Raw genomic sequence first — 12,942 nt, forward strand, 5'->3', positions numbered from 1 at the left:
CTTCCTGGCCACGGCCCTCCCACACCCTGCTCTGCCCGCTAAGCCAGGGTGGCACGGACACTCCCCTGCCCACTTTCCTTCTTCCTTGGCTTTCTCCCTGGGTGCCATCCTCCAGCAGTTCCCGTCCAGGCCTGCGTCCTTGTCCAGGGTCCAAGGTCTCCTCGCTGGGTGGTTGGCTGGCCAGGCTGTTGAGGGAATCACCACCTCCCCATAGCTTCCAGCATCACCACCATCACATCCCAATCGTCCAGCTTTGGGAAGTGTTTCCGTGTGTGCTGGGAGTGAGGGGTCTCCTTTCTACCTGACCTGCCTTCCTCCCAGCCAGCTGTCTGCCTTCGAACCTCCGGCTCTGCTTTGCATTGGCCACTGTTAGCAAGAGTCCTTTGAAGTGACTTGAGTGAGAGCCCTGAGCACTCCTGATGCCTGATGGGGGTCCCCATCCTGCACACCCAGGTGGTGTCCGGTTGCCCAGACCCTGCACTTCCTCAGGGGCCTCCTGCCCCTTGTCTGTGAATCCCCACTTTCTGAGCTGTGTCTGAATGGAGCCCAGGGCCACATTGAGGTCTCGTGACCACCGCCACCGTCCTGAGCTGGTGTTCCTTCAACACATCTGCATGTTCTAGTTTCCTCGTGAAGCTGCCTGGCTTTTGAAGGGAAGCAGAGTATGTCACCCCAAAGTGGGCCTCTTTGGCATAAGGATTATTTTGAGCTGGTTATTTTGAGAAATAGCAGACACAGGAGATGCTCTGAAGCGGAGCGGAAGTGACCCTGTAGAGTGGGATGTTCGCATCGAAAAAGGGCACCTCCACATGTAGGGGTGTGTCCTGCTGTGGCCGAGGAGGACCCAGGACTACAGGTCACAGAGGCAGGTTCTGGCTTGAATCTGCATGACAATCACGTGCTTGCTTTCGGTCTTTGCTCAGGCAGCTCCAAAGGACCTGGGGGTTCTGTGTTGGGACCCGAGGAAAAAGGCCAAATGTGTGTTTCCCACGGTGGCACAGGCACGCCGGGCAGCTTGCATGTGGATGTTTATTCTCGCAGTCTGGAAGCTGGACTCCCAAGAGCAGGTGCAGGGCTGGTTTCTGCTCAGGTCTGCTGCCTGTCCCCACATGGCCTGTCCCCACGTGGCCTGTCCTCTGCAGGTGCAGAGAGGGATCTGCAGTGTTCCTTCGTCCTCCTACAAGGACGCCAGTCTTCGGGCATTGGGCCTCACCTCTTGACCCCATTCAACCTGAATCGCCTACTTAACGGCCCATCTCCAAATGCAGTCACAATGGGGGTCGGGCCTCCACCCAGGAACTTGGGAGACGTCTTTGCACGTGGCCTGGCCTGGTGTCTCCATTTCCTCTCTCCCTTCCCCGTCCCTGTTGTGTGGAGGGGTCTAGTTTGTGGTGTACGTATGAGTTGGTCATGTGTCACCCCCTCACTGTCTGGTGGCGAGTCAGGGTCTGCATATAACAGCCGCCCAGCACGTTCTACTGGACTGATGGTGAGTGGACCAAGGGGGCCAAGGAGCCCCTGGGTCAGAGGCTGTGAGAGCAGCACTCTATTCTCTCTGGATGGCCTGGGAGCTGGGGGGATGCGTTTTCCGGGGCAGGGATGGGGAACAGCGGAAGACTGGAGAAGCATGGTGGGCAAGGCCCAAGGTACACAGGTGCCAGCTACTGGCAAGAAGGGGCAGGGATGACTCGGCCAGGGATCACTGGGTGAGTGGTGGGTGGGAAGCCTGCGCCAAGCGGGGGGCTGCGGAGAAGCTGGCTTTGGGGGCCACATTAGCACACCCCCCACTCACTGCCTTTGTAGTCGAGGTTCTTTTGTATTTCTGTGGCAGGCAGGTCTGCCGTACACTGAGTGCAGCTCCAGGTGGGATTCAGGGATGGAGGGGAGGCCTCTGGCCCTGGAGCCAAGGGCATGGCCGTTCCGGAAACCTAACCTGACTTTTGGGCAGAGTGTCAGCCCCTCACTGAGCTTCAGTGTCCCCACCTGTGAAATGAGAAGAAAGCCGACCTTGCAATCTTGCTTTAGAGACAGTGATAATTTATGTTGGCTGGTTTGCAAGGTGCTGGTGCACAAAAAAGGGGCTGCAGGGGGGCTGGGGCATAATGGGATGCAGAGCCCAGGAGGCACCAGCGTGCTCTGCTCCCAGGGATTCTTGAGCTCCAGGGTTTATGTTGGCCCTCAGGGGAGTCCTCTTCTTGGAAGCCCTGGGGCTGGCCTGTCATAGAATCCTGTGCCCACACGGCGCCCCACGCAGACAACAGGCTTGGGGGAGCCTCCAGGAGGGCTCCCGGGAGCATTCAGGCCCTGAATGTCCTGGCTCCTCTGGGCAAACACAGTATGCCCACAGGTGCCAGGGCTGTGTAGGCATGATGCTTACCCTCTGGGACTGACCCTCACCCAGCTCTGTCTGCCACACCAGAAGTGGGACATGTGGCTCGCCCCCTCTTCTTCCTGCCTGCAGGCCCTCCTCCCAGCCACGGTGCCAGCCACGGTGCCAGCCACAGCGCCTGGAAAGCTGAGCCTTGGCTCCACCCAGTTCCAGGACTTACTTCTGTGGAGGGTGGGTGGCAGCGGAGCTCAGGGCATGAGGACCCAGACTCCAACATACATTTGCTCTAGTTTTATTGCACTTTTACCACATTGCAAACTATTCCACAAAAATGCTGCAAAATTCAGCCTGTTGCCGAGGCCCGCAGAGGAGCCCATGTGATGTATTTACACCAACTATCAAAGCAGAGTCAGAAGATGAGCAGCACCCTCAGCCGCCGAGAAAAGTCCAGGTGCTGCTGGGCGGCTCTGAGAAATGGAAGACGTGGTCATTGGCGTCACTCTGAAACTGGGAGTCTGTCCGTCCACCAGCCCATGATGACACCGGGTGCCTTCTGCACTGAGACGGGACTCAGCCATGGGGCTGGGGCCCCAGGAGGGAGAGATGGGGGCTTGTTTCAAGTTAGGTCCAGAGTGAGTGCACCTGGGGGGAGAGTCCGGCCCCAGTGGGCGCGGCCCTCTTGTGTGCATTTGGTAGGTGGTCTGGGGTCTGCATAGGTGTCACTATTTATGTACATAGACACCATGTATAAATACAAAATAGTAAATAAAGGCTTCCTTTCCGTAGAAAAAGGGTGGGTCGCCCCCGCCGCCAGGCCGCCTCGTCCGTGAGCACAGAGCGCCCCCTCCCCAACCTTCTCTGGTCTTGAAAGCGAATACAACGTGTCTTGTCAGACCCACTGCCGAAGGACCTCACGTTCCCGTGGTTCCCCAATTCCCGGAGTGGCCTGTCTGTTCCTGAAATCACCGAATTCACGGTGCAGATGCGCGTGTCCCTCCTCCACGGCAGGCTGGCGGCTCTCGGTCACTACCTGCCGGGGGGCGCTCTGTGCTCGGGGTCCAGGTCATCCTCCACCACGCTGTGGGGCCCGTCCTTCTCCACGCAGTCCCTGATGGCCTGCAGCACGATGCGCAGCCGCCGGTCCAGGGCCTCCAGGTGCGGCCTGTACAGGATGGGGGCCACTCGGTCCTTGCGCAGGGACTCGGCCATCAGCAGACTCAGCCTGTACTCCTCCTTGGCCAGAAGCTGCAGCCGCAGGTAGGTGGACTTCCTGATCCTGCAGTGTAGACAGAGGTCAGTACCTGACCCCCAGAAACTGGGTATGGGGAGGCCGGGATGAGGAGCCGTGTTGGCTCTATGTGGGGTGGTCCCGGGTTGGTCCCTGACCTGCTCAGAGGCACCGTGGTGAGCGTCCTGCCCGGCAGCGCAGGTGGCCACTTGAGACCCGAGGGGTGAGCACAGGGACCCAATACTCCAGGCAGACACAGGGTGGGGAGGGACAGCCCACCCATCCAGGGGACGGTGCCCAGCTCAGCTCTCCACACCTGCCCTGTGGCCTGTTTCATCAACCGTAAAAGGAAGCATGGGTGGGGAGTGTGGGGGGGGTGGAGCCCCACAGAGAGGGTTGCAGAGTGGCACAGAGCGCTGGGGGCAGGACGCTGTCTGAGCCTCACTGTCCTCATCTGTAAGATGGGCCGTTACGGCTGGCATGAGCTGCGTGCCAGGAAGAGCTTTGCAGAGCCGTAGCTCCTGCCGCCAGGTCTCGGGGTGCCAGCCTGTGTGCTGCCGTGCAGTGGGAGTGGGGCTTCGGGGGAGCCCCTCTTCTCTGTATCTTGGCTGGCAGGGATCGGGGGACTCTGCCCAGCCTGTGGCCAGGCTGGGGGCTCCCTAGGGGGGCAGAGGGTGGACACCGTACCTGCAGCACTGCTGTAAAGGCACCAGAATGGACAGCTCGTCATGGGAATATTTTCCAAACCTGCCCAAGGGAAAGCGGGATTGTTGAGGGTGCCATGGGCAGCAGGACTCCTGTGTGCACCACCTCCCACACGCATCCCCCGGGGGACCCCAAGCACTGCAGTGAGCAGCACCTCGTGTGTGCCCTGCCAGGCCACCAGGGCCACGGAAACCAGGCAGTGTGTCCCTGGCAGTCTGTCTCCTGCACCCCTGGGCGTATGTCCTCTAGCAGTGTGTCCCCAGTGCCCCGGGCAATATGTCCCCTGGTAATGTGTCCCTGGGCAGTGTGTCCCCAGCAGTCTGTCCCCAGTGTGTGTCCCCAGCACCCTGGGCAGTATGTCCCCAGTGTCCCAGGCAGTGTGTCCCCGGCAGTCTGTCCCCAGTGTGTGTCCCCAGCAGCCTGGGCAGTATGTCTCTGGGCAGTGTGTCCCGGTCTCTGCTGTCCCCAGCAGCACACGTGGGGCTTGGGATGAGAGAGGCCCCTGAGAGCTGCTTGGTGTTCTGGCCACTGCACTGGGCAGCAGCTCATAGATGTGGGACCTGAGGCAGGCTGAGGGGAGAAGGCACCAGGGTGGGGCAACCCAGGGTCCAGCCGCAGTGCTGTCTTTTACAGCTGGGAATCTGTGGCCCCCACATACAACTGTCCAGGCATCTGAGACCAGCAGCTCTAACCACTTAGGAATGTAGGTCCCTGCATGCACCCCTCTGCTCATAAGGCAGAGGGCTCTCCTAGGTGGCCCAGGCCTGCCCAGAAGCCAGCCAGCAGTGGCCCTCTTCGTAGGGCAGGGAGAGCCATTTGTCCCAGTGAGCCAGTCCCAGATGACTAAGATGCCTTCTGGGCAAGTAGCCTCTCTGGGACTCAGTTTCCCCAGGGTAACAGGAGGACATGACAGGACTCAGCACACAGGGTGACCCTGATGGTCAGGAAGAGTAACACTACAGGCCTTTCCTGCCGACAGGAGCTGCATCACACACAAAGCGTCCCCAGGGGACGGCCACCACCCGCACTCGGACCCCGAGTCCTCCCAGGTCCAGAAGGCTCACCCTCTTCCGTTGTCTAAGTGAATGATAAACGTCTCATTGCCAAACTTCTCAAAAGTCTCATAGTGATGGCGGTCCATGTTCCCTGTGGAGAGAAGCAGACCGAAAACTCAGGGCTGTCCCCCACTGCCCACGTCTGACCCCAAGGCCAGAGCCACGGGGCAAAGCAGGTGTTTGGCCGCAGCAGGGTCACATGTAGGGTGGGAGCTCCCAGTGCAGGCTGGGGCTGCGACATACCCATGAGGAAGTCAAAAATGGTCATGTCCATGATGTCCAGGACGCGGTGGCTGCTGTCATAGGGGGGTGTCTGCTTCACCTCCTCACAGTAGTCAGGGTCCACTTCCCACCTGCAGGGAAGCCAGTGTGAGAAGGCCAGGTGCCTCCTCTGTGTGGACAGGGAGGCCCCAACCAGCTCAGCACAGCAGAATTACTGCAGTGAGGACTGGGGGTGGAAAGAGGTGTCACCACAGAACAGTGCTACAGCTGAGGCTGCATCAACAGGAGTGTGGGGCTGGGAGGTGGTCAAACCACATCTGGAGGGTTGCCATTAAGAAACAGGGCCTGGACAGCAGTCACAGAGATACCTCCATGGCCACCCTTCTGCACAAGGGACAAGAAGGGCAGGGAGTGTGAGTGGAGTTCAAACTCGGACAAGCTGTGTTTCGGGCTGCAGCAGGCCAGTCCGCTCCACTGCGGGGGTGCATCTGATTCTCACCGCCATCTACTCACAAAGGGGAGGTGCCAGCCACGCAGGGGGCAGGCAGGGGGTGTGCCTCCCCTCCCTGATACTCCTTACCCCTGTGGCTGTCAACGGGCCTGAGGCCCCTCTGAGCAAAGTGGGCAGAAGCCTCTCAGACCCCGGGATGTCCGAGTAAGGAGGATGCGGGCCACGCGCAGGGCCTGTCCAGCCGACACTCACTCTGCCTTCTTGCGCTTGTGGTACGAGCGCCGCCAGGGATTCCTCCATGTCTTCCTCTTGGCCAGGGACAGGTCTGGCAGGAAGGCCGCCAGCGAGCCCTCTATCTGGTCCGGCTTCCCGCACAGGGCGTGCTCGGTGGAGCAGTAGTAGGAACACTCGCCATAGAAGCAGATGTTGTTGGCTGGTGGCAGACGGACATACTGGTGAGTGGAGCGGGGGCGGGGGGGGGGCATCAGTAGGGCGGGGGGGAGCATCACCCTCACGCCAGCCCTCCCCACCTGTCTGTCTGGGGCCAGGCCCCGGGGCACACCTTCTGGCAGGCCAGGCTCACCCACCGTCTCACCCCGGCTCTTACGAATTGCTGCAACCCATGCTACAGGACACAGAGGCCCAGAGACAGGAGCTGACCTGCCTGAGGCCACACAGCTGGGGGAGCTGGCGTTCGGATCTCAGACTGGCATCTACTGAGATTCTAGAGTCAGTGTTCAGTGCCTTAAAAAAAAGGCACTCTCACCATGAAGAAAGTGTAAACACTCTACAGTGGGAGAGGATGTTCAAAACTCGTAGCCCTGACAAGGATCTAGCACTCAGCACAGGAGAACTTGTACAACCCCATAATAAAAGGGTAAATAGCCCAACTAATAAATGCCCCCAAGGAGTTCAACAGACTTTTCTCCAAAGAAAATATAGAAATGGCCAACGAGGACATGACAAAGATACTCCATGTCTTTGGTCATTCGGGGAGTGCATGCTGAAACCCCAGTGAGACACTGCTTCTTACCCACCAGGCTAGGTTCAGTCGGGGGAAGAGACATGGACCAGTATTGCTGAGGGTGTGGAGTAGCTGGAGGCACACACGGTGCTGGAGGGACACCAAGTAGTGTAGCCCCCCTGGGAGCCGGGTTGGCAGCTCCTCACTAAGTCTGCCGCACAATGACCACACGACGTGGCAATTCTACGCTCGAGCATCCACGTCGTACAGAGAGGGTCCCAGCAGCTCAGTTCAGTGGCCGAATGCAGACAACCCGCGTGTCCCTCCAGAGGCGAGTGGACAAAATGTGGCTCATCCATAAAATGGAACACTGTTTACCCACAATGGGAAAGTGTCAGCCTTGCTGACACAACAAGGCTCCATCGTGGATGAGCCACAAGAGCGTGATGCTCCGTGACAGAAGCCAGACACGAGGGACCCAGGTTGGCACGCTCCGTGTGTGTGACGTGTCTGTAATGGGCAGATCCATCCAGAAAACAGTGGTGGTCCAGCGGCTGGGGGACCTGGGGGGGGGGCTGCTAACAGGGATGGGGTTCTTTTTGGGGTGAGGATAATGTTCTGGAACTAGTGGTGATGTGGCACTGTATCACGGATGTACTCAAAACCCCTGAATTGCACACTTCAAAATGATGAGTTTCATTAAAAAAATAATAATAAAGCAGGGCAAATTTAACTCAATCTAAGCACAAACGATGGGCACATTATTTAAAGAAAAAGAATAAAGTGCCATGGTCATTTTGTTGCCAAAAAAAAGATGACCAATTGTATAGTATCTGACTCATGTCTCAGTAAGACGAGTCATTGATAAATCGCGCATCACTGGCTGCTGTGCTTTGGTGAGCTGTCGCTGGAGACCCCAACCAGTTGTCCCTGATGTGTGCTTCCCGACGGAGTTCAGTTGCTTTGTGGGTACGGGGGAGAAACCCTCCAGAGCCTGGAGTGTGTAGTAACTCGGCAGCCAGAGGGGCAGGCACCACGCACAAGCCCCCAAAGGTGCAAACAGCCAGTTTCCCAGACGAGGCGTCTCCTCTGCTGCTGCCGCACACCCTGCCCAAGCAACACTCACGAGGCTCCCAGGGTCTTCCAGCCACAGGTTCACTCTCCTCATGGAATGAAAACATGCACGGCAAGGCCCTGCTACGTGGTGGGGGGCACTTGTCTGCTCTCCTGCAAGTGAAGAGTCTCTGCGCCCGGTGAGCAGCCACCCAGAGGAGACGGGAAGGCGCCCTGCTGGCATACGGCGCGTCCCTGCTTGGATCGCCTGTCTCTCTTCCTCCCAGGACCTCGTGACCCCAGAGCCAGCGCTGGATGATCGCCACAGAGGACGATCCAGGAAAGATCAGTCTGTGACCTCGTTTGTCAGCATCCTACCAACACCCAAAACAGCCTCAGCCGAGGCAGCGGCTCCACTTTCAGGAGGAAAGTCTTTCTCTGATCCTGTTGGCCAGAGCCCTGGGGTGTCTAATCTAGGAGCCGGAGCTAGTTTTAGATGGATTCACGCTGGGAGACAAAGGCATGTTGTGAGCACACGGCGTTTTCCTCCTCGGAGATGCAAGTCTGGTTTCTAAAGGGATATCCAGGGTAGGCCCGGAAAGTTTCCCAGGGGTGCAACCCCGGTGGGGTGCTTCTGCCCTGGGCTGCAGTGTCCACACCTGAATGACGGCTCCAGCAGCACCTGCTCAGGGGGCTGGGTGTTAAACACAGTAACCAGGTCAAGTCAGATATGTAGCAGCAAGTCAGGGGCCACTGCATGTGAGCGGTCATTAGCTCGCCCCTGCCCTTGGACAGAAGTGGGCGAGGGAAAGGAAGGAGCAGGGGCCTGTTTCATCTCCGTGATGACAACTGAGATAGACACAGGAAAACCTGCCTTCCCCAGCACTCTAGGCCACTCCTCAACACCTGACACCTTGGGGGAAGACAGGCTGGTCTCTGCACAAGGACTGACGCGTTCCCCCCACCTGTGAGGCCTGAGGGTGGAGACCAGGAGCATTTCAGGGATCTGCCCGGCAAGAAGGTGAGTCCCAAAGAATGGGACGCTTGCTATCCTTGTCCAACCTGGGTGGCTCTGACATGTTGGTGGCTGTCAGGTGGGGCTGGAATGCTGGGGAGCTACCGTCACTCAGGAGTGGCTGAATTTTTCCCACTCATTTTATAGAGGGTGACAAAACATGAGAGACTCCTAACTCTGGGAAATGAACAAGGAGTAGTAGAAGGGAAGGTGGGCAGGAGGATGGGGTGACTGGGTGATGGGTGCTGAGGGGGGCACTTGATGGGAAGAGCACATGTTATACTGTATGTTGGCAAATCGAAATCCAATAAAAAAAATATATATATATATAAAGGAGTGGCCTGAAGACATCTGGGCCCAGCCTGGGACCCCCTCTCACCCTCCACGTGCATTTAAATTGGACATTGTGTCCATAGTGTGTGGGCAGGGTCCCCAGACCCCTGGCCCATGTGGCAGGAACAAGAGCCACTTTAAAGATGTGGGTGGGGGCTGAGTGGCTGGGAGGGGTTCCCAGCTGCTCACATTCTGTGTCTCATCCTGGAGGTGGGCTCCCCTATGGAAACCCATGGATGTGGGCACCTTCCAGGATGTATGAGACGTGTCCACAGATATTTACCGAAAAAGCATAAGGAATTTGTGGGGCTCAGCTCACTGGGTTCTGACCTGTCCTGCCTCTGCACTGCTATGTGGCGGGGGGCACTTGGCTGCTCTCCTGTGAGTTCTGCATCCTGACACCATCCTCCGTACTGACAGGGCCCTGTCTCTGGCGCACAGAAGGACCGCAGTGTACTTGAGCTCAGCCCACCTCCTAGGGTATCAGTCCTCCTGCCAGAGGCTGGCATCAGGCAGGGCTGGGCCAGAGGGTTGCCTGTACCTGCCACAGGCCCCTCCGGCTCTCAGCTGGTGCCAAGCTCCCCTCTTGGTGACTGTGACTTTCCCCTTTCATGACTGACCCCAGAGCAGAACTACTCGGGCCTCTGAGGTGGGAGGAAGATTAACCTCTCCAACATGTGCCTGAAGCTCAAGTGAAGCTTGGCCTCTGTGGCTACTTTGCGACTGGATGGTTCTAGCAATGCAAAGCAGAAGGGGTGCAAGTGAATCTGAATAGACTTTGTTTTCTAGAATGGGGTCGACGCTGGCTCCCACCATCCAGCTGCGTTACAGAAAACCACACACTTCAAAGGGCTTTTGGGAAGAGATCCGGCTGATGGAGTGGCGCTGCGTCCCATCAGGTCCAGACACCAGGAACAGGGATCCAGCCATCTGAGTGGCACCATGGAAGATTCCGGCAATCATGGTGCCGAACGCAGGCATCCTCGCTATCGCCATAGGACACTGGGAACAGGCCAGGGCTGACAGTTGCAGTGCACGGAGCACCAAACCACCACAGTGGGCAGCACGTGTCCTAATGTGCCTGCTCAGAGGAGGGACTGACTCTGGCTTCTGTTGACAGAAAGGAATCCACAACCCATCACCCACCACACGCAGAACATCAGTGCTGGGGCCCTGGATGCTGTGGCTCCGCGGCCCCTTCCTTCCTTGAGAGCCCTGGCACGGCAGCTCCTGAGGGGAGGCCCCTCTGCCCTGAGAAAACTAAATATGGAAACATCCTGATGCATTTTCCTCTCTTGACACTTCAGACTGTAGTTCCTCTCTTCATTTTGGGCAAGTTACTGAGTCCCTTCTGGATGGTGCCTTCAACAGATGACTGCATGACAACGTGCACTGCATCCGTCTGGTGCAACCGGACTCTGACTTAAAAACCAACATGCTGGATACCACACGACCATGCGGATGGATCTCAGAATGGTGCTGCCGAGCCAGAAGACAGACAGACAGACAGACGACAGCACACACCGTGTGCCACTCCCGCTTGTGCAAACTGCAGAAGCAGCGAAGTCACCCTCAGAGATACATAACAGATTGTGTTGTCTCGGAGGATATAGGCCAGGATGGGACCGGGAAGGATGGACCAGTTCTCTGCTTATCAAAACTCATGCAACTTCTCACTGTGACACTATTTACAAAGAGCATGTCAATCACACCTTGATAAAATCGGTTAAAAACGGGGATGACGAAACAATCTGCCCCCCGGTCCTGCCTGAGAGTTACATGAGGAATCCCACAGCGTGCACACAGCAGTGCCTGGCAATAGCAGGTGCTCAGTGATGTACGTGTCCCGTCCCCACCGTGTGATGACTGAGGGGAAGGACGCAGGGCCCAGGGAGCCTCCTTGCAGGCCCCACTGGCAGGCGCAGCCCCGTCTGAGGGGCTTGGGGGCTGCCCACATGGGAATGGGCTAGTTTCTGCCGAGGGGACACAATCCAGCCTGAACGGCCACTCCCCCAAGTATGCCCTTGGCAATAACAGGCATTCTGGCCCATCTCTGCTGACCCTATGTCAGTCCCTCGGTGGGTGTGGGTTCTGTGGTGAAAGCCCCAGAACTAGTCCAGGACAGAAATACAGAGCATCCACCTAACATAGAGGGACACTGGTGAGTGATAAACTGGGCGGTGGGTGTGGGAAGCAGGTATGTTGTAATTTTTGAACACTGAACAACATCACCAGGAATGTTACAATAAAAACCACAAAACCACGGACAAGGAGCAGCCACAGAGCCTGGGCGTCCCGCGGTGTGACCCAGCCTGGACTCGGAAGGCTCGTCAGCACTTGGGGCAGCATGGGTGTGGCGTGTGAGGGTGTGGAGGCCGATCACAGATGCTGGGAATAAGAGCTCCTGGGGTAGGCTGTGGGCAGAGGGAAAGGAGCAGCTCGAGGTCTTGGGGTGGGGGAGGAGGGGGGCGTAATTCCAGCAGAGGGCACTAGAACCCAAGATTGGGGACGCAGGTTTCCACCCTTGCAGAAGGACCTTCCCAGAAGCTCAGGCTGTGCAAACAGGAGCTGAGTTCCCAGTGAGCCGATGAGCTCCCGTCTCTGGGTGTGTAAGCTGCCCAGGATGTATGAGACATGTCCACAGAAATTTACCGAAAGGGCAGGCTTAGACAAGGCTGACCGAGAAGCACCCTTTGGTCTCTGGTCACGGGGTGAGCCGCTGAGGCACAGAGAGCAGGGGCAGGAGATTTCTGTCCTATTTCCCTGTTATGGGGTCAGAGAGGAGGAGCCCCGTGAGGGTGTGCTGAGTTGCGGATGACCGAAATGAAGCCTGGTTAAGCCGTGGGCCTCACCCCAGGCAAATCTGTGAATGCTGTTAAGAAACCATGCAGCCCAAACCACCAGCAGAAGCCAGATGTCGGGGACCCCCGGGCACAGCCAGTCAAGGGCCTTACGTGGGTTTGATGTGCATGAACTAACGGTGTGGCCACGGCGTTCCCACGGACAGGCCCTCACCACCAGGAGGGTCTCTATCCCAGGGTAGGTCCATGCTCATCCTGTGCTCCACTTCTCTGGCATCCCCTGGACACTCTGGCACCTCCAGGAACCGCATACAAGGGACAGATCCCTGAGACTGAAGGTATTCCCCACGCTCAGGCTGAGCAAGCCTGCTAGCAGCCCTGCTGGCTCAAGTTCTCTCAGGGACAGGGATACCTGCTGTCACACAGCACCTGGGACCCATGATTCTGGAGGGTGTGACTTACATTTAGGTGTGCGCTGGAGATTGAGGATATAGTCTTAAAGTTTTCCATAAATGTCAGCCCCTCTCTCTCTGTAGCACATGGTACACGCAGGCCCCTGCCACCCTTGAGGGCACCAGGAGGCAGCCCAGGCCTTGCCACTGGGTGAGGGTCTTGCCAGGGTGTTTCTTACTCCAGGGGACATTTCAGAGAACAGAGGTTCCTCTAGCCCGGCCACCTGGAGAAGACTCTCCAGAGTGGCTGGGAGTTTTCAAAAATGAACTCATTTGGGCAGCCCCGGTGGCTCAGAGGTTTAGCGCCGCTGTCAGCCCAGGGCGTGATCCTGGA

At 57.8% G+C, this 12,942-nt stretch overlaps 1 protein-coding gene across 1 annotated transcript in view; it reads right to left on the reverse strand.

The window, feature by feature from the left end:
• Positions 1-2,605: 2,605 nt before the first annotated feature.
• The window catches only part of FAM20C (FAM20C golgi associated secretory pathway kinase), a 49,252-nt gene continuing 38,915 nt past the window's right edge, over positions 2,606-12,942 (reverse strand). Inside the window, exons 6-10 of the mRNA XM_025415972.3 lie at positions 6,243-6,423; positions 5,561-5,670; positions 5,327-5,408; positions 4,245-4,304; positions 2,606-3,605 (exon numbers count right to left, since the gene is read on the reverse strand). Coding sequence (XP_025271757.1) covers positions 3,356-3,605; positions 4,245-4,304; positions 5,327-5,408; positions 5,561-5,670; positions 6,243-6,423 — 683 coding nt within the window. The 3' untranslated portion in view covers positions 2,606-3,355. The remainder of the gene's footprint in view (positions 3,606-4,244; positions 4,305-5,326; positions 5,409-5,560; positions 5,671-6,242; positions 6,424-12,942) is intronic.

This window comes from Canis lupus, chromosome 6 (genome assembly GCF_003254725.2).
Source record: "Canis lupus dingo isolate Sandy chromosome 6, ASM325472v2, whole genome shotgun sequence".
Lineage (NCBI taxonomy): Eukaryota > Metazoa > Chordata > Mammalia > Carnivora > Canidae > Canis > Canis lupus.